General features: G+C 42.0%; 2 protein-coding genes and 1 long non-coding RNA gene across 5 annotated transcripts; 2 read left to right on the top strand and 1 right to left on the bottom strand.

Annotated features, from left to right (window-relative positions):
• Nucleotides 1-141: 141 nt before the first annotated feature.
• On the bottom strand, nt 142-5,870 carry kiaa1958 (KIAA1958 ortholog). Of its 3 annotated transcripts, none has more exons than XM_082540773.1 (6): nt 5,788-5,870; nt 2,072-2,381; nt 1,127-1,607; nt 863-1,042; nt 557-748; nt 142-473 (listed from the first exon to the last, which is right to left on the bottom strand). In XM_082540773.1, exons 2-6 carry the CDS (start codon nt 2,372-2,374, stop codon nt 166-168), a joined length of 1,464 nt encoding a protein of 487 aa, XP_082396899.1. In that variant the 5' UTR covers nt 2,375-2,381; nt 5,788-5,870; the 3' UTR covers nt 142-165. The 3 variants fall into 3 exon arrangements, with proteins under 3 accessions (XP_082396899.1, XP_082396898.1, XP_082396900.1); XM_082540772.1 differs by lacking the exon at nt 5,788-5,870 and adding an exon at nt 3,263-3,512; XM_082540774.1 differs by lacking the exon at nt 5,788-5,870 and adding an exon at nt 3,263-3,512 and having other exon boundaries at nt 863-1,044; nt 1,141-1,607.
• Nucleotides 5,802-15,462, top strand: LOC309710911 (sorting nexin-18-like). Its single transcript, XM_082540770.1, has 4 exons — nt 5,802-7,192; nt 7,517-7,810; nt 8,083-8,465; nt 13,774-15,462. The coding sequence occupies exons 1-4, from the start codon at nt 6,471-6,473 to the stop codon at nt 13,998-14,000; spliced, it is 1,626 nt and encodes a 541-aa protein (XP_082396896.1). The 5' UTR covers nt 5,802-6,470; the 3' UTR covers nt 14,001-15,462.
• Nucleotides 15,463-18,177: 2,715 nt separating this feature from the next.
• LOC309711527 lies at nt 18,178-19,833 on the top strand. Its single transcript, XR_014277999.1, has 3 exons — nt 18,178-18,426; nt 18,626-18,713; nt 19,426-19,833. It is a non-coding gene; the product is annotated as an uncharacterized lncRNA (long non-coding RNA).
• The last annotated feature ends 744 nt before the right edge of the window (nt 19,834-20,577 follow it).

Genomic DNA, 20,577 nt, shown 5'->3' with positions numbered 1-20,577 from the left:
GGAGGAAAAAACCTTTTACCTTTACAGTCGACATATGATTTGAAGTCAATTATGTTAAAAGTCCTAAGGTGGTATTTTTCTCTGATTTTTTTTTTCTATACATAAAGTATGCAGAGGTTTTGTAGGCCTGTGCCTCAGGCAGCGCGAGCACCATACATGAAGCTGTCACTTTGACACAATGGGCAACAGTTCTCCTTTTGCCTTCATTGTTTTGATCTTGGCCTTAATGGTGTCGTCCATCGCCTGCCGACAGCGGTGGGCGTAGTGTGCCAGCGTCTCCTCCTTCTCATCCCATGGCACCAGTGCGTGAAAAACCTCTGGAGCAGCCAGGCTGAGCTCCGCTATGGCCGCCGTGCGAGAGATTGTGTTGCGGTCCACACCGATGCGGTCAAACGCCACCTTCATGGAGACGCTGCGGCGAAACTCCTGGAGGGCAGCCATGTAGCGTGCTATCACACCCACCACGTTTTTCACTACCAATAAAAACAAAAAAGCAATGTTTAGCACAGCGAGTACTCCGTGACACATTTATCAGAGTGTCTCTATGTGTCCTTACTCCTGACTCGAGTGTTTTCTCCATCCCGGCTCCTCTTGCTCTTCGGGGTCCGATGGCGCTCTAGAGGATGAAGCTCCACTTCCTCAAATGAGTCAAACAGCGTTGGCAAATCAAACCCAGCTGCATCATCAGAGGACGCCATGTGTGAGCTTCCAGGTTCCACCTGAGTGGAACAACGAGGCCACCTCTTCTCTAGAAGAAAGAAAGAGAAGATGAGGACTGAAGATTTTGAGAAACCAACTAACTCTAGTTCAGTGAACGTAATTTTTGTGTAAGGTTACAAACGGCACAGATTCGTGAGCTTACCAGGGCGCAGTTTATCCTGCAGAAACTCACATATGAGTTCAGCTTTCTTCGTGAGTTCATGTTGCAGCAGTTCTTTGTCCTGCTTCAAATTGGAGATCATCTCTGTCATTTGTTGGTTTCGGCTGCGTTCTGCTAATAGTAATGCTCGCAGCTTCTCCAGCTCACTCTCGTCTTCTTCAGCTTTACAGACACACAAAAAAATTACAAACAAAAACAACGTTATGTTTTGTTCCCCTGATGGCATGAAAACATGCGAGCTGGTACCTGTGTTCTTCGTAGTGGTCTCTGTGGCAGAGCTGCATCGCTCAGCCTGCTCTGTGGTCCCTGCTGTGCAGCTGCCTCCTCCTAGTACCTCCGTCTCTGGATCCATCGATCCCTCACACCCCACATGTTGTCCATGCTGGGGCTGACAGCAAGATGAAAGAGCCTTTTTTGGCCACAGTGTTTGTGTGATTTGAGAGTATGTGTTTGGTGCCTGATGAGTTTGTAAAACACAGACTAGGTCTGTCTCTGTGAGCCCAGTGTCATCGTCTTCTGCTGGGGCGGATTCCTGTTTGACCTTCTTTGCAGCGATGGCTCCTCCCTGGGCCCCGCCTCTTTTCCTAGATGGCCGGGGCTCATAGTCGCCATCCTCATCTGTGGCTGATGAATCACATGCAGCAATGTCAAAAAGCCGACCGCTGAACTCCTCGCCCTCTGATGCCGCTTCACTATAGGAGAGGTCACATGATGTTCTCACTGCAATCTGAACATTTAGAAAGAGGTGATGTCCAACTGTACAACCTTATAATCCAGTACATAATTGTCTCTATAGCTTTACTGTACAGTTCATGACAACTGTACAATTCATTTTCATGTAAGTCACCAGTTTACATCAAATTAAGCCTTAAAATTATGCATAACTTGCATGAAATCCATGGACTGTAACTTAAAGATGGCTTGTAACCACATAGCTTCCACGTTCCAAAAACAAAGCCACTGTAAAAGTGATTTAAGAGTGCATTATTTCACCAAAAATCCCACATAAAAGTAAGGCTGTCTGGGTTTAATCATATGTTGACAGACAAAGTATTAAAGGCTCATGAACCCACATGCTGATTATACACTGGCCCTAAGCTCATGTGAATTTGTCAGTAACCCAATTCTTTGCACATTTGCACATCCCCGTGTCATTTCAGACAATACCAGCACCTCACATCTTTACCTCACCTTACTGGTTGGACGACCTCCAGCAAACCTCTCCTGGCCTTGTCTGGTACTGGCTGAGCCGCCACAAGTGTTTGCATTTTCACCAAGGGGCCAGTGGTAGGCGTGTCCAGCCCCACAGCCCCACACAGCAATGGGGACGCTGCCACCGTGCGGACCAGATTCAGCTGTCAGCACATTGCTGTAGGAGCCACGGGTGATGTGCTGCAAGCTGGGGAGGAGGTTACAGATGGTGCCGTGGCTGTGAGCCCAGCGGACGAGTTTACACAAACTGTCCGAGGTGGTTTGAACCAGGCTGGACATCATAGGATGTCTGAAACAGAGAGCGAGAAGACGGTGTTAGAAACACTTTAATATTATTTATTTGTATCTGTTGCTAATATCACTGGCATCATAGATAAAAACTGCTTCCATCAGCTGCCTTTGCTGTTATCTTTCTTTCCTTTGCTGCTGATGCCATAAGTTTTTTTTAATAATTACTCAAGGAAATTCACATTTACAGGCAGTGCAAGTCTTGATTTGATCCATCTTAATTTTCAGCCATGTGTGACCTAAACTGAGTCCTAAGAACAGCTTCTCATATTACAGGCTCATTTATTTTTCAGTTTTTTGTGCTTTTGACTTTCTTCAATTTCAGGGTTTACATTATGCAAAATGTTTCATGTTCTTGTATATAAACTGGCGATTTAAAAAAAAATCACTGTTTTCACTTTAGCAGACAAAAAAGACGTGCTGATTTTTAATGCATGTTTACCACAAATGACCACATCTAATCTGTTAGTGTTTTCCCCTTTTCTCCTCTTTAAATTATCCTCAAAGAAGACTTGTTGCTTTGCAAGTCCTATCGTGCAACAGCTGGATACTACACCTCGTAGCATGCAGCTGCTGCAATACTCAATCCCCTGATTCAGTTTACCATGGTAAAGATTACAGTCACATATTTATGAAGGCAAAATTTTCCAATTCATAAAAATAAATCTTGTCGGTTACAAGACGCCTAATTGTAGCTAGAGCAAATGAACTGTAAAAACAGTGTCCTTCAGTTTCCTGTTAAAAACAAGTTATATTTTATTTAAACTGGGATAAATCATCAATTTATCTTCCTCTCGATCAAATCTGTCCACAGGCAAATCCTAATTTAACAGACACAGGAAAACAAAGCACCTACAGCACATACACATGCCTCATAATTACCTTTAAAAAAGAAATCTAAATTAAACCAGGTCCATGCAGGTTTCACATAATCTGACTGTCCTCATTTATTCCGCAGCTGCCTGCAGTAAGCCAAAGCAACTCTCGGGTCTTATGTGCTGACGCGAAACACGCTTGATTAAAAATAATAATAAAAAATGTCCAGCTTTTGTTTAATTATTATCTTCTTTGTCCGGTAGGTTTAATATCGCCACAGTTGAATGAAAGGGTTGGTTTACTGCCAGCAAGTGGACGGGAGGATGAACTGTGCTCTGCTCTCAGTGGGTGATGAAACAGCGACCTCTAGTGGGCAGAGGGGGCTATTAATAAAGTACTATAATACAGTGGGGCAAAAAAGTATTTAGTCAGCCACCGATTGTGCAAGTTCCCCCACTTAAAATGATGACAGAGGTCAGTAATTTGCACCAGAGGTACACTTCAACTGTGAGAGACAGAATGTGGAAAAAAAATCCATGAATCCACATGGTAGGATTTGTAAAGAATTTATTCGTAAATCAGGGTGGAAAATAAGTATTTGGTCAATAACAAAAATACAACTCAATACTTTGTAACATAACCTTTGTTGGCAATAACAGAGGTCAAACGTTTACTATAGGTCTTTACCAGGTTTGCACACACAGTAGCTGGTATTTTGGCCCATTCCTCCATGCAGATCTTCTCGAGAGCAGTGATGTTTTGGGGCTGTCGCCGAGCAACACGGACTTTCAACTCCCGCCACAGATTTTCTATGGGGTTGAGGTCTGGAGACTGGCTAGGCCACTCCAGGACTTTCAAATGCTTCTTACGGAGCCACTCCTTTGTTGCCCGGGCGGTGTGTTTTGGATCATTGTCATGTTGGAAGACCCAGCCTCGTTTCATCTTCAAAGTTCTCACTGATGGAAGGAGGTTTTGGCTCAAAATCTCACGATACATGGCCCCATTCATTCTGTCCTTAACACGGATCAGTCGTCCTGACCCCTTGGCAGAAAAACAGCCCCATAGCATGATGTTTCCACCCCCATGCTTCACAGTAGGTATGGTGTTCTTGGGATGCAACTCAGTATTCTTCGTCCTCCAAACACGACGAGTTGAGTTTATACCAAAAAGTTCTACTTTGGTTTCATCTGACCACATGACATTCTCCCAATCCTCTGCTGTATCATCCATGTGCTCTCTGGCAAACTTCAGACGGGCCTGGACATGCACTGGCTTCAGCAGCGGAACACGTCTGGCACTGCGGGATTTGATTCCCTGCCGTTGTAGTGTGTTACTGATGGTGACCTTTGTTACTTTGGTCCCAGCTCTCTGCAGGTCATTCACCAGGTCCCCCCGTGTGGTTCTGGGATCTTTGCTCACCGTTCTCATGATCATTTTGACCCCACGGGATGAGATCTTGCGTGGAGCCCCAGATCGTGGGAGATTATCAGTGGTCTTGTATGTCTTCCATTTTCTGATGATTGCTCCCACAGTTGATTTTTTCACACCAAGCTGCTTGCCTATTGTAGATTCACTCTTCCCAGTCTGGTGCAGGTCTACAATACTTTTCCTGGTGTCCTTCGAAAGCTCTTTGGTCTTGGCCATGGCGGAGTTTGGAGTCTGACTGTTTGAGGCTGTGGACAGGTGTCTTTTATACAGATGATGAGTTCAAACAGGTGCCATTCATACAGGTAACGAGTGGGGGACAGAAAAGCGTCTTACAGAAGACGTTACAGGTCTGTGAGAGCCAGAGACTTTCCTTGTTTGAGGTGACCAAATACTTATTTTCCACCCTAATTTACGAATAAATTCTTTACAAATCCTACCATGTGGATTCATGGATTTTTTTTTCACATTCTGTCTCTCACAGTTGAAGTGTACCTCTGGTGCAAATTACTGACCTCTGTCATCATTTTAGGTGGGGGAACTTGCACAATCGGTGGCTGACTAAATACTTTTTTGCCCCACTGTATATATCCTGCACATGCATATTAATTTTATTTTACTTTTGTTTTGATACAATTTAAATTATAAGAGGATGAGAAATAAAATATCCCATTCATCCATATAGATTGTAAGACGTGTTAAAAAAACATTTAATATTTGTTTTGCCGGGTTAAAACATGTTTTTACGTATTTATATATACTTATTTTCTCCCTGACACCCAACTAAAAAGCAGTTTCACAGCAGCATAAGCAGCCAAACAAGTTGTGCTGTCACAAAAAAAATCTTCTCAGATTACAAATCAAGCGAACAGAAACTTTCAGCATGTCAAATTGATGCGAACACATCGTTCCTGCCCGGTGAAGCTGAAACATCCAGGAACTTGATGCAGACTTTACTTTAAAACACAAACAGTATTTTATTTTTAACTTTTTATCAAAGCCCAAATTAACTTTTAACGTTTAAAGTGTGTATTTTTAGCATCCTGAAGAGTGACTAGCGAATTTCTCTAATTAACATAAGGTTAGCCCGAGACCAGTTCAAAGATTACGTGTAATGACGTCATAGCCTATAAAGCAGGTTAACTGGGGCAGTTAATCTAACATACCCCGCTTGATGTGGATTGTTCCGTGTCTGGATAAATGAGTATATAAAAGCTGGAAGTTTTTTGGTTTTTAAAAGTTATTGGTCCGACTTCAGAGACTTGACTGAACGTGTTCCTGGCTCCACCCTCCGTTAGTCAGCCTGTGTAACTACGTGTTAGTGCTGGTGCCTTTAACTTACAAGCATCTTGGAGAGAGGAGGGGAAAAAAAGAGAACTTTCCCCCCGGCTTTTATCTTAGGGAAAGACGGCTATCCTGCCGTCGCAAGTTTGTTGGCTTTAAACTTGAATAGCCGGTGTCTTTCCGTAAGGGAGAAAAAAGGACAGGTTTTGAATGCGTTTTCGGACTTGGATTAAGTTGTGCATGGAAACTAATGATATTTGAACCCGCGGAAAGGAGAGAGAGGAGGTGGGTGTCGGATACAGGACTACTTTTGCGTGTCCGTCTTATTCTTTTGCGCGTGGATCACAGATACAAGCGTGTTTAATTTGGTCAAAGGTGGAATGGTTTGTTTTTTGTTTTTACCATAAAACTTCCTAAATCTGATTAAAGCTGCACAGATCCTAAAGGTTTAATCGTGCTGGAAGACATAACATTTTCGAGGAAGCTTTGAGAATCAGAACCAGAAATATATATCTATATATAGAGATATAAATATATAAAAATATATTGCAGCAGTATTGAAATTATGGCGCTGAAGGCCAAAGTGTTGTACGATTTCCACTCTGAAAATCCAGGAGAGATCTCCATAGCAGAGAATGAGGTGGTGACTCTGTTTAGCGAGGAGGAGCTGGAGGGTTGGCTGGAGGGGGAGAACAGCAAGGGGGAGGCTGGCCTCTTCCCTGCCTCTTATGTTGAGATCATCAGAGACCACATCACCTCCAACAACAATGGCTTCTCCTTGACCCAAACCAAAGTCCAGACCTCCTACACATCCTCCCAGCCTCACAGAGGATTTGGAGCTGATAGCAGCAGCTTCCACACTAGCCAGGGCAGCGATGATGACTGGGATGACGAGTGGGACGACAGCTCTCCTGTGGCCAATGTCCCTCAGGGTCTCAGCAGCAGCCCTCCTTTGCACCCAGTTGCCTCCTCCCTGCCGGGCCGTGGGAGCTCCCAGCAGCAGCAGGCCAAGAGTTCAGCCACAGTGGGGAGGAACCTGAACAGGTTCTCCACCTTCGTCAAGTCCGGAGGGGAGGCCTTCCTGCTAGGGGAGGCGTCAGCTTTTGTGAAAGATGGAGACAGGATCTGTGTGGTGATGGGGAAGCATGGACCCGAGTGGCAGGAGGACCCTTATCCGTTCACGTGCACCATTGACGACCCCACCAAGCAAACAAAGTTCAAAGGGATGAAGAGCTACATGTCATATGGCCTTACTCCAACGCACACCAATGTCCAAGTCAACCGCAGGTATGTATCGTCTTCCCTTTTCTCCACTTTTCTGATTTTTACTGCGGTTTACGAAATGTTAAAAACAGAGCTGTGGATATTTGCCATCTGGAGCCTTCTCTTGTTTCCTCTCTGAGGTTCCCTCAACAGCTTTCACATTGTTTCCATGTCCATGTGTCTGTCAGTTGAACTACACTCGAATTCCCTCAGGGCTTGTTGGGAAAAGATTCCTGCACTTCGCCTCCATTTATCTTTTTCACTCTGTCTCACTACATGCTCCTGGCATTACCTTACCTCACTTATTCAACCAGTCCCAATTTCTCTTCTCTCCACTCCTTCCTGCAGGTATAAACACTTTGACTGGCTCTACGGTCGGCTCGTGGAGCGCTTCCCTGTCATCTCAGTGCCCCACCTGCCAGAGAAGCAGGCCACGGGCCGCTTCGAGGAGGACTTCCTCTCCAAGAGGAGGAAGGGTCTGATCTGGTGGATGAACCACATGACAAGCCATCCTGTGCTGGCGCACTGTGACGTTTTCCAGCATTTCCTGACTTGTGGGGCGGATGAGAAGGCATGGAAGCAGGGAAAGAGGAAGGCAGAGAGGGACGAGCTGGTCGGGGCCAATTTCTTCCTCACAATCAGGTAGGAGTCTGAGAATTGGTCTTTATTAAGATGCACATAGCATTTTGGGAAATGACAAAGTTTTTTGTCAGGTTCTTTTTAATAGTGTTAAGTTTAGCTGAAAGATATTTGACCTTGTATAGGGAACTAATATTATAAACTACGTTCTTTGCTCTGTTTTAACAACTTGGAGTTGAAGGCCTTTAAAAATAGGGTGTGCCAGATAGTGAGCAAAAGATAAGCAGTAGAAAAAGATTTAAAATGACAATCTTCCCCTTTCTTTTTTCCGTCAGCCCCCCATCTGTACCTCTGGACCTGCAGGAAGTCGAGAGCAAGATTGAAGGCTTCAAAACATTCACCAAGAAGATGGACGAGAACATCATAGTTGTGAACACCAGCATCAACGAGTTCGGCCGCAAACAAATATCGGGGTTCAAAAAGGAGTACCAGAAGGTCGGACAGTCCTTCAAACTCCTGGCCCAGGCTTTCGAGCTGGACCAGCAGGTCTTCTCAGTGGGCTTGAACAAGGCCATTTCCTACACGGGGGAGTCTTACGAGGCAATAGGAGAGTATTTTGCTGATCAGCCGCGGCAGGACCTGGACCTCATTTCCGACCTGCTGGACATCTACAAAGGACACCTGGCCAACTTCCCTGACATCATCCATGTGCAGAAAGGTGGGAGAGTGTCTTTGTCTTCATGTTGGTAAAAAAAATTCAGCTCTGCAGTCTTAGAGCACAAATGCAAAGGAAAGACGTTGAGCACATTTTTATGCAGGGCTAACGTTTTAATACTGCCTAAACATGTTAAAATACTTTCTTGGGAAAATAAATTCTAATTAGTAACAAACCAATTATGAAAAATCAAAAAACAAACAAACTTAGAGGAAAGAAAACAGACTCGGCACCAAGTATGTAGGGAAGCTTTTAACTGCCGTTTAAAGAAAAAAATTTAAACGAATTATATGCGTCTAAATGTTTCTAGCATGTCTGTTAATCATGCAGACATACAAAGACCCAGATTCTGACTGTATCCCAACCAAGAGAAACATCTGTTTTCATTTAGTGAAGAGCAGTGTCAATCTGCGTCGAAAACTGAAACCCGTGGTCCATTGTAACACTCGGGGTACTGTGCGAGGGCCTGTATTTGCTCATTTTGAAAACACACACACACTTACAAAGCAGGAGTTGGCTTATTAGTTCCCTGCAGGTTGGGAGGAGGGAGTTCCTCCTGGCACGCAGAGTCCAGACGTTTGCCAGACCGAGAGACACTGTTTCTATAGTCTGCTGAACTCTGTTCTCCAGATACAATCCCAGCTCCCAACTGTGGAACGAGCCTGAATTGCAATAGTCCGTGTGACTGACAGGGCTTCACCTCCTTTCCTGTTGACAAATAACAAACACATTGTTTTATGCCTCGCAAAGCCCATTTACTTACTAACTCACTGTTTTTTTCCTGTTAAGTTTTTCATGCCAAAGTTTCTCTCCACGGAGCATCATTGGTTCGGGGTATTTTGTATAAAATGGGACGCCAAATAAAAACCAGTTAAACCAGTAAAACACATTTTACTTAAATTATAACCAAATTGATTAATATCTCGGAAAGATAATCAACGTAATTTAAACATTTCAGGTGATCTCCCACAAAGTAGTGACATAATTCTGGGGCACCGGCGTGGGTTTCATCACTGAAAACACTGACTGGCAACATTTTTTTGTCCTTTTCATACAAAGAGTTGATTCTGTTTATTCATGGTCGGTAGTGACCGTGACCGCCCACTTTTTTTAAGACCTCCACTTCCAGTAGTGAATTTCTCATTCATTTTGTCCACTGATGTTTCAGAAAATTATTACATTTTATATACATTTAAGCCTTCAAGTGAGCCAGCCAGCTACAAGCCAGATCATAACCATGAAATCATTTGATTTGGATCAAAAATATAAAGCAAAATGAAAGTCTACTCAAGTTTCTTCAGTGTTGTGCTCACTAATTGAGCTGATGTGTAAGGGTTTAAACATTTCAGTGGTAACAGAAACCTCTATGCTTTTCCTACCCTTGATGTCAGTAACACGGTATATCCTCTTCTAGTTTTCAGCTAGATTCTATCCTGCTGTAAACTAAATTATAACCCTAATTATAACACATCCAAAGAAAATGACTAACACAACTATAAAATAGACCCAGCATGCAGAAGAATTTGTAAGCCTTTACAATAAGAACTCTCAGACTTTTGTAATCATCTCTGCTGGTGTTAGAAAAGGTCAGTATCCGGTGAGTAACATCCTTCAACCATTGACCATACTGCAGAGTCGACATTGCTGCTGGGGTTGTGAAATAACTTAGATTCGCATAAGATGACTGGCTTAGTTCACGAGGCATCTGATTTGATAAAGAAATAGGCAAGAAGGAAAACAGGACTCTAGCGGGTTTGCGTTTCCAGACGCATCAGGCTTCATTTTTTTCTCAGCAGCAGCAGCTCCACATTCCCCTAATTTCTATCAGTCTCATATTGTCTCATATACACTTTCTCCAGTAATGGCTAAATTAGAAAACATATAAAATGGCAGCTGTAACACCTCATGTTTGACTGCTTTGTTGAACTACATATGTCACTTACAGTGACAGTCATCTATGCCAGCTCAGTCTTTTAAGTCCAAAGGCTACATCTGATTTGAATGAGTGGGAATTCCTGGGCCTCTTGTACTCTGTTGCCCCGGGACTACAGGAATCCAAAATGGAGCGGTCTCAGGATTACATTCCCCTCCTCCTCTTTTTTTGTTCCCCCCTTTTCCTCTTTCCTCCTGTTGGTTAAAGAAAAATAGGAAGAAGAAGAAGAAGAAGTAGAGGGGAGGTGAATGTATGAGGGGGTACGGAGAGTTACAGAGCTTTACAAGATTTCCTACCAGCATAACAGTACAAGAGTTCAAATTATAGCTCAGTAATCCCCTTGGCGGGGAGGAGAGCAAAGTCCGAGTTTTTTTTTTGCTTCACTGTGGTGGCAAACTTGTGCTTCTGATCTTCGTGAGATAGAGAGAAGGAGAAACTAGGTCAGCACGTTCAAGATCAGCTTCCTCGCAATTTCCTCCACATTCATGTGAGTTAGTCCTTAACTCTGAGATCCCTCTTTGTTGGTCCTGTCTGTCTGGACTGTACAGCCTCCCCCCCAAAGCTTGAGTCACTCTAAACACTGTGAGTCATAAGTGGGTGATGGGTGTCTTCAAAGAAACCTGGCAAAGGTTTGCAACAATCAGCACATTTCTGCAGGTTTCTCAACATGTCCTGATTTTATGTGATCCAGTTACGACCTCGTGAATTTTGTATTGCACAAGTTCCTTTTGTAGAATTGTGTTTTAATTATTTGTGTAGAAGTTCTAAAAATATTCCAGACTTCCTTGATTTGACTATTGAGTTTGACTTCCTCTTTCCTGTGTAGCCACCCTGATGTCATCAACTGCTTTGCGGACAATTATTTTGAAGTCTCAATTTTCTAATTTTGGCAAAAAAAAACAACTAAGTGTTGTCTCAGGGGGAAAACTGAACTCCTATGAGTGTCTTTTTTTTTTTATATGAGCACAAAAAACTCGCGTCAACCCTAACAAGCTAAAGAGAGCACAACCATATAGCAAGCTGTGAAGATGAATGGTTCTGTTGTTATCATCAAGTCCTGAAAATTGGTCAATGGGGGTGTAAAAGTGTATTTTTTATAATGGGGATTTTATGTTGAAAAATAAAATCAAGTGGCGGTATAACCTTAACCATATAAATTTTGTCCAATCAGAAGCCTAGGGGGCAAAAAGTTGCTAGGCAAAAAAAGGAGGAAAAAGAAAGCACTGTGCAGGAGTCCTCCTGTTCTTTCCATTCATAATAAAGTCTTTGAGTTATCCAGTGGCTGCTTTAAAAAATGTCCTTGTTGTATTTTTCATTTCACAATGTGCCAAGTGTTTTCAGTTTGTGAAAGGTCTGGACTGCAGGAAGGCCAGTTGAGTGCTCTTCTAATGCAAAGCAATATTGCTGTAATGCATGGACAGTATGTAGTTTAGCATTGGCTTGCTGATATATGCAAGGCCTACCTTGAAAAAGACTGCATTGTGTGGATAGGAGCACATGTTGCTCTAAAGCTGTATATACCTTTCAGCATTAATGCTGCTTTTCCAGATGTGCATGCTGCCAGTTCCACACACGCTAATTCATCCTCCATACCATCAGAGATGCAGGCTTTTTAAATGAACATTAATAAGAAGCATCCAGAGAAGATGGCAGCGTTTTTGGATTATACTCGAATAAAGTTTTAACCTGTCTAGTTTCAAGATCATTTCTTGAAGTGTCCTGAGCCCATGTGGTGATTTACATGACAATGCCATGGTCTCAGATTGTCTCATCCAATGTTTGTGAGTTTTTACTTTTAAATTTTGCACATTTAAACTTTGCATTTGGTTATTGTTTAAACTGTTTAATGTATTCTCTCCCTTAGTGTATTTACCCATTTTATTAGTTCTTAGTTGCTTTAGAGTAATTTTTTTCCCTCAGTGCTCCATCTTTTTGTGTCAAGTCTCCCGTACGTTCATTCATATTTTCCACGTTTAGATATCTCACTTCCTGCTTTATTTTGAAAGTTAGTTTTTTTCCTTGTGCTTTGCTTTTAGTTCCCTTGTCTTGGCTCTGCAATTTAGTTCAGATGTCTTCTTCTCCCCAGCTGTCTGCACTTCCTCTAATCACCCTTCTGTTTATGTATAGTTGCTGTCTCCACTTGTCCTTTGTCAGAGTGTCTGTTCCCCTTGGCCCAGTGTGTTTCTTAGTATTTTTTTTTTTTTTAAATGTTTTTAAATCCCCCCCCAAAAGTGCTCACGACAGACCGGTTACTCTCACTGAACCTGGTTCTGCCTGAGTTGAGGTTTTTCCTGTTAAAAGGGAGCTTTTCCTTCCCTTTGTCACCAAAGCGCTTGATCAGCACGGGGTCATCTGATTGTTGGGATTGTTAGACAGACAGAGAGGCCTGTTTAAAACTGGCGACGATGTTGGCGTCAGACTCTGGGCCACGAGAGTTCGTGTTGGATGTAGTACTTCATTCTCACGCCTGTCTTTCTAGACAGAGGAACAAAATTGCAGATATTAAGAATAACAAATGTATTGCAACAGTATTTTTGCCTGCACCTACCATTACAGGAAATTGTCTCATGAAAAAAACATTGCACATTATGATGTCAAAAAGAACATCATACCATTAATGTGGCTTGCCTTTAAGGGCATACCACATCAATGGTATGCCCTTAATGTGTCTCTGGAGGCTCCATTTTTAGTGATCTGATAAATGGAGATAACAGTTTACACGTAGGCTAAAAGCTAAAAGCTAAAAACCCAAAAATATCTGTGTATGTGTTGCCACAACCTTTAGTGACTGTAACTTCAAGTGTGCAAACTTAGATTGTTATCTTATCAGCTATCTGTCGCTGAAGTGTTCTTGTTTATCTGTGTAAAGAAAGGAAACCTGTTTTTGAGGTAATGTATTTTAAGATAGATGAATATCAAAGCAGAGTGGCATGGTAGTTATCACTGTTGCCGCACAGCAAGAAGGTTCTGAGTTCAATTCCACCATCAGGCCGGTGTGGAGTTTGCATGTTCTCCCTGTGTTTGCGTGGGTTTCTCCCACAGTCCAAAGACATGCAGTTAGTGAGGATTACCCACAGGTGTGAGTGTGAATGGTTGTTTGTCTCTGTGCGTTAGCCTTGCGACACACTGGCGACCTGTCCAGGGTGTACCTTGCCTCTCGCCCTATGATAGCTGGGATAGGCTCCCGCGACCCTGTAAAGGATAAGCAGAAGCGAATGGATAGCTGTAGAATATTATTTCTGAAATAAATGTGTCAGGGTTTTATTTCCAGTGTTGTCATGATCACAGAATATTTTTGAATAAGTTTTTTTTTTTTTATTGTGAAAAATCCGAAAGTTTTTTTTTTAAACTTTTGAACTCTCCGATGTATTTTCCCAGGTGCGCTGACCAAGGTGAAAGACTGCCCAAAGAAGGAAGGTGAGCTGCATGACCGCTGCAACATCATTTCTTTCGCCACGCTGGCAGAAATCCAGCACTTCCACCGCACACGTGTACGGGACTTCCGCTCACAGATGCAGTACCACCTACGCCAGCAGATCAGCTTCTTCCAGAAGATCACGGCCAAGCTTGAGGACGCACTGCAGATATATGACGATGACCAGTAGCACAAGAGTGAGACAAGGAAGAGAACAGACTACAAAGGCTTCAAAGAAATGGGTTGTGGTGGTGGTGTCATCCTCTCATAATCGAGAGCATCTTATTGTCCTTTAAAAGAAAAATCTTTTTTGTGATGATCCCTCGCTGTCTAGTTGGAGCATTGGAAGAAAAATACAGGCCATTTGACAACTTCTTGTATTATCTGAAGCTCTGATGAATGTACCATTAACAAGGATTTTGCTGACGCTCCAGACACATGTTGCAACTCAGCAGGATTGCAGCAGATATTTAAAACAGCTGCTCTCAGTATGACTGGAGCTGTGTTTGAGTCACAGTTTCAGGGTCACGTGACCGTCTCCACTGCCTCTTCATGGGAGCACTCGGTCGGGAAAGAACAATCAACAACAGCCCAAACAAAGACTGGAAAACTAACTAAATCGCTTGAACTGGATGTTTTAGCGCCTGAAAGATATAAATGTACTGATTTGTTTTAACTTGAATGACCTGCTCAGTATTGTTTTAACAAGACAGCGTATGAAAGGGAAGAGGGCACTGTCTACTTTCCAGAATCTGTTTCAAGTCTGGATTTCCATCACAGCTTGAAATCTGAGCTACCTGTGATGTCTGACTTCTTTCACATCACCCTCACCTTGTTTGCATTTGAAACTTTTTGTGGTTGAACATTTTCTCTTAAATGTTTTAATGGTGAAGCGGTACCGCAGTAATCTTAACTTCCAGATGTTTTATGAAAACCTAATGCTACATCTGTCTCTCACCCAATTCAGGGTAAGGTTAAAAGCTCTTTCGAATGCCAGCTATTTCTGGCATGGAAACAGTAAACCGAGAGCATGCAGGCAGTGATTGTGATTATAGCATATTTTACATGCTTTAGAGTGAAAGCTTTTTGTTTGAGAAACATGGCAGTCCTTGTGAAACTGATCAACTTGTACATCTCAGACATGCATCACTAACAGACCAATTCTTTTAATGCTATTTGGGGTTGGCATTGTTCAAATACTAGACATAACAGCTTTTCAACTCCCTTCTAACACGCCACCAAAATATGATCACAATGCCTCACGTGTACTGATATAATGAGCCCGATTCACCCAGAAGCTCCTTGGATTTAATCAGCATTGAGTTGCAGGCTGAGCTCTCTGAGAGACAGTTAGGATTTGTTTAATATTACTTATATTTTCCTTAAAAATGCAGAAAACTCAGAGATACAGTTCAGTGGAGTTGGTTACAGGGGTTTAAAGTATCAGCCACTGTAAGTCTGAGTTGTGGTATCAGGTGTGACTTCATTCCTTTCCTGTGATTTCACTTTACAAAGTTTATAATGGGACAAACCACCATCCTGGTTGTTTTTTAGCTGTTCACTTGGATCGCTAGCAAAAGTGAAAGTGATATACTTTCAATATAACATGATGGGAGAAAATAAAAAAATAAATAAAAGCAGAATTTATTTCAGTTCAGACTCTGTATTGTTGATCATTGGCATTTTTGCACAATATAGGCCCATTTTCTGCATATTTTAGGGTGTTTGTTTTGATGAATATTAATATATTTGTGATGATCACACACTATTCGGACAAAAGGTATTGTGCCACACTTCTTAATCTTTCATCTTTTTAGTGCCAAGGGTGTATAGAATCAGTTACCTAGCAGTTCAGCATGCCTTTGCAGTCATTTGTGAAAGAATAAGCTCACTGAATTCAAGTGCTGTAATAACACGCCACACTTTCAAAAAAATATATCCATAATCAGCTGTACCCGCTGAAAAAAAATGACGGTTGAAAATCAGAGAAAAGCCTATGAAACATCCAGAGTTGTCATTGTAGATGCGCTTAGTCAGTGTTATTATTCTTGTGTTAAACTTTCAGTTCAGTTTCAATTATATAGTCCCAAATCACAACACCAGTCATCTCAAGGCACTTTATATTGTAAAGTTAGGACCCTACAGTAATACAGAGAAAACCCAAACAACCAAATGACCCCCTATGAGCGAGCACCTGGCGACCCTGGCAAGGGAAAACTCCCTTTCAACAGGAAGAAACCTCTGACAGAACCCGGCTCAGAGAGAGGCAGCCATCTGCTGCAGACGGTTGGGGGTGGTCACACATTTTAAACCCTTTATCAGGTAAGAAACAATGTTTGGTGACTTCACTGGACATAAATTAGCCTAGTTTCCCCTTCTCCAGGAGGCCATAGAACCACTTGGATGTTTCCCACCACCCACCTTACCATATGGTAATTTATGTGGCTGCTTCACTGACCTTGATTTGGACCATGAAAATTATAAATGTGGAAACGTTATCAAAAAATAAAAAACTTGCAATATAGACCAACTTGAATTTCCAAACATTTCAATGAGTGACCTATAAAGGGTTATGCAAGGGTTGACGTACAGTGGGGCAAAAAAGTATTTAGTCAGCCACCGATTGTGCAAGTTCCCCCACTTAAAATGATGACAGAGGTCAGTAATTTGCACCAGAGGTACACTTCAACTGTGAGAGACAGAATGTGAAAAAAAAAAATCCATGAATCCACATGGTAGGATTTGTAAAGAATTTATTCGTAAATCAGGGTGGAAAATAAGTATTTGGTCACCTCAAACAAGGAAAATCTCTGGCTCTCACAGACCTGTAACGTCTTCTGTAAGAAGCTTTTCTGTCCCCCACTCGTTACCTGTATGAATGGCACCTGTTTGAACTCATCATCTGTATAAAAGACACCTGTCCACAGCCTCAAACAGTCAGACTCCAAACTCCGCCATGGCCAAGACCAAAGAGCTTTCGAAGGACACCAGGAAAAGTATTGTAGACCTGCACCAGACTGGGAAGAGCGAATCTACAATAGGCAAGCAGCTTGGTGTGAAAAAAATCAACTGTGGGAGCAATCATCAGAAAATGGAAGACATACAAGACCACTGATAATCTCCCTCAATCTGAGGCTCCACGCAAGATCTCATCCCGTGGGGTCAAAATGATCATGAGAACGGTGAGCAAAGATCCCAGAACCACACGGGGGGACCTGGTGAATGACCTGCAGAGAGCTGGGACCAAAGTAACAAAGGTCACCATCAGTAACACACTACAACGGCAGGGAATCAAATCCCGCAGTGCCAGACGTGTCCCGCTGCTGAAGCCAGTGCATGTCCAGGCCCGTCTGAAGTTTGCCAGAGAGCACATGGATGATACAGCAGAGGATTGGGAGAATGTCATGTGGTCAGATGAAACCAAAGTAGAACTTTTTGGTATAAACTCAGCTCGTCGTGTTTGGAGGAAGAAGAATACTGAGTTGCATCCCAAGAACACCATACCTACTGTGAAGCATGGGGGTGGAAACATCATGCTATGGGGCTGTTTTTCTGCCAAGGGGACAGGACGACTGATCCGTGTTAAGGACAGAATGAATGGGGCCATGTATCGTGAGATTTTGAGCCAAAACCTCCTTCCATCAGTGAGAACTTTGAAGATGAAACGAGGCTGGGTCTTCCAACATGACAATGATCCAAAACACACCGCCCGGGCAACAAAGGAGTGGCTCCGTAAGAAGCATTTGAAAGTCCTGGAGTGGCCTAGCCAGTCTCCAGACCTCAACCCCATAGAAAATCTGTGGTGGGAGTTGAAAGTCCGTGTTGCTCGGCGACAGCCCCAAAACATCACTGCTCTCGAGAAGATCTGCATGGAGGAATGGGCCAAAATACCAGCTACTGTGTGTGCAAACCTGGTAAAGACCTATAGTAAACGTTTGACCTCTGTTATTGCCAACAAAGGTTATGTTACAAAGTATTGAGTTGTATTTTTGTTATTGACCAAATACTTATTTTCCACCCTGATTTACGAATAAATTCTTTACAAATCCTACCATGTGGATTCATGGATTTTTTTTTTTCACATTCTGTCTCTCACAGTTGAAGTGTACCTCTGGTGCAAATTACTGACCTCTGTCATCATTTTAGGTGGGGAACTTGCACAATCGGTGGCTGACTAAATACTTTTTTGCCCCACTGTAAGTTCAAATGATGTAAAGTTCATTATCAGAGGGTGAACATGAGGCTCTGCCCAAACTGATTTCCACGTGACCTCTGAATTGGAACAATGCAGGCTTGTTTATGCACAGGGGCGGAGCGTGGGGGTGGCTTACGGGGCTTAAGCCCGGGTTGTTTTGTTAGAAGCCCGGGGTATTTTGGAGTGTAATTTTTTCATAGTTAGATGCCTGGCTGACAACTGTATAAAACAAAAAGTACACACAATATTCGAAGCACATAGTGCACACTGTGGGAATTTACGACTGTGCGTGAATCCCCCCCTGATATTGGTATGATCCAAGCTCAGGCACTGAGCGAGGGGGCGGGGGGAGCTGCTGCCCGTGAGTGCGCTGTTGGAGAGACGGAGCCAGCCATACTAAGGAGAGCTTAAGTTTGAGCAGGTACCAAAGCAAATCATTCGTACCGTACAAATAATGTAAATATGACGGTGCATCACGAAAGATTGATATGAAACTGATCACTTGACCAATATTATTTTACTTGCTCTTCAAGTGAATCAACAAATGGCGAAATGAAAAGCCGAACAAATGCTATTTTTAAGAGAGTATTAGCTTACGTGTGTTTATTTCATATTTTCAGTTCTTACCCTCCCCGACTAATTCGGTTTCAGTTATGTACTGAAATATAAGAATGGACATTAGAGGGTTCTTTCAAAGAAAAAACTCAGGTAAATGTTATTTTATATATTATGCTTTGTATGTTGTTCAGTATATTTCTATGCAAAACAAGCGGGATTTCAGTACACAGCAGGATATTCACATTTGTAACCAGATATTTACATACACTTTAGGGAGAAAACATAAAACATTTTTACTGTACAACATCAATTTAGAGTAAACCTTTGTTTTAGATAAATATTGAAATATATTTTGAATTAGTTAAATGTCAGAATAAAGAGAGACAGAGCTTCTATTTTTTATCACTTTCATTAAATTTAGGAGTACATATACACTTAGTTTATTGTTAATTAATAAGAAAACTCCAGACGATTCCATTCTGAGCTTAAGAAGCTTCTGATAGGTTAGTAGAGTCCATGTGAGTAAATTGGTGGCACAGCTGTGGATGCATATAAGGCAAAACACAGAGCCTGTTTCTTTGACATGGGAAAATCCAGAGATGTCAACCAAAACACTAGGAAAAGAATCGTGGAGCTCCATAAGTGTGGCTCAATTTTGAATACAATTTGGTGCCATTTGCAATTAAAAAACACAGACAGTTTCTCTCTTTACTCTTAAAGTTAACAAATATATTTTTATATTTATCAATCTAAAAAAATAAACATTTAGTCTGATTTGATATTACAATTAAAAAAGTGTTTGTGTTTTGATCTGAAGAGTTTGTAAATATCTGGTTTCAACTGTATATTTGATGATTGTCAGCACAAAGAGGGAGAGAGAGGAGCAGAGATTGAGATGGAGAATGAGGACAGAACAGAGATGAACAAGAGCAGGTGAGACACACATGTTAGTCAAATGGTTGCTTACTAAAAGTATCACTGTATCATAGGTACTCATGTATCTCGTACCTAGTGTTTCTTTTTAGGTTTGCTATTTTTCAAATTCTATATTTATTAAGTTCTGCAGGCTTGTTTGCACAACAAGGCTAAATAATTATATAAACTTTTCTCAATCTAAATATTGTACTTTGGTAGAATTAAAAAATAAGTGTAGTGCAGGTCTATGATGATTTTTAGTGCTACTATCATCTAGTTCTGATTGTGGTTATGTCTTGGTTAAGTCCTCAGTAATCCTGCTTTTGAACTGTTGTAGTCCTGTTTTAATTCTGGATCAGTTCCCTATATATTTCCCTATATGAAGTCATTCTTTTTTGAACAAAACTCAAAACAGAGCCTATTAATCTTTCAGTCATTTCTACACCCCCCCCCCCCCCCCCCCCTCAAAAAAAAAAATCCCACATGCATACTACCCTTTAGGGCTAAGCCCCGGGTGTTTCAAATGTCTGGCTCCTCCTCTGTTTATGCAGACACTACTGTATGGTTACCCACTACCTGTGATTCTTTGAATCAGGCTACCAAATGGTGTAACTTAAACAACTTCTCATCCATATTTTCTACAGCTGTCCATGTTCCTTTATCTGAAAGCCCGTGTAGCGTTCAGTTACACCAACACAGTGACTTCAGTATCAACATTCAAATACAGTTAGAACAGAAAAAGCCAGAAAAGTACAGTCCACATTAACATTAAAACAGTAATCTATTACTTTACGTATTTACTCCCTGAAAAACTTTAGCTGCACTTCTCTTTGCACTTTTGCTTTAATCACCCAAGATACATTAAGACAGAGTTAACCAGAGGGTTAACATGCACATCACTGCATATCCACACTAATGACTGTGCTAAGGAGGGGACATATGTTGGCACTTTACTGTCACATTCTTGCCCGTTCATGGAACAGGTTCATACTAAATATCTCCTCCCATCAGAAGTATGTTTCTTTATGCACGTTACCTGACAGCTGTTGCACAAACAGGCATGAAAGAGCATGTTTGATTTGGTTTTTGTTTCTGTTCA

The sequence above is a fragment of the Aulonocara stuartgranti genome, assembly GCF_965226115.1.
Source record: "Aulonocara stuartgranti genome assembly, chromosome: 7".
NCBI classification, from domain to species: domain Eukaryota; kingdom Metazoa; phylum Chordata; class Actinopteri; order Cichliformes; family Cichlidae; genus Aulonocara; species Aulonocara stuartgranti.
This window is presented reverse-complemented; position numbering and strand designations above follow the sequence as displayed.

Bases quoted from the DNA above. Each gene is read 5' to 3' on its own strand.
- LOC309710911 (XM_082540770.1), top strand. From the start codon at position 6,471: ATGGCGCTGAAGGCCAAAGTGTTGTACGATTTCCACTCTGAAAATCCA. The intron at 7,193-7,516 runs GTATGTATCGTC...TCCTTCCTGCAG, and splicing joins AATGTCCAAGTCAACCGCAG to GTATAAACACTTTGACTGGC. The intron at 7,811-8,082 runs GTAGGAGTCTGA...TTTTTCCGTCAG, and splicing joins AATTTCTTCCTCACAATCAG to CCCCCCATCTGTACCTCTGG.
- kiaa1958 (XM_082540773.1), bottom strand. From the start codon at position 2,374: ATGATGTCCAGCCTGGTTCAAACCACCTCGGACAGTTTGTGTAAACTC. The intron at 1,608-2,071 runs GTGAGGTAAAGA...CTAAATGTTCAG, and splicing joins GAGGTCGTCCAACCAGTAAG to ATTGCAGTGAGAACATCATG. The intron at 749-862 runs GTAAGCTCACGA...TCTTTCTTCTAG, and splicing joins GCAGGATAAACTGCGCCCTG to AGAAGAGGTGGCCTCGTTGT.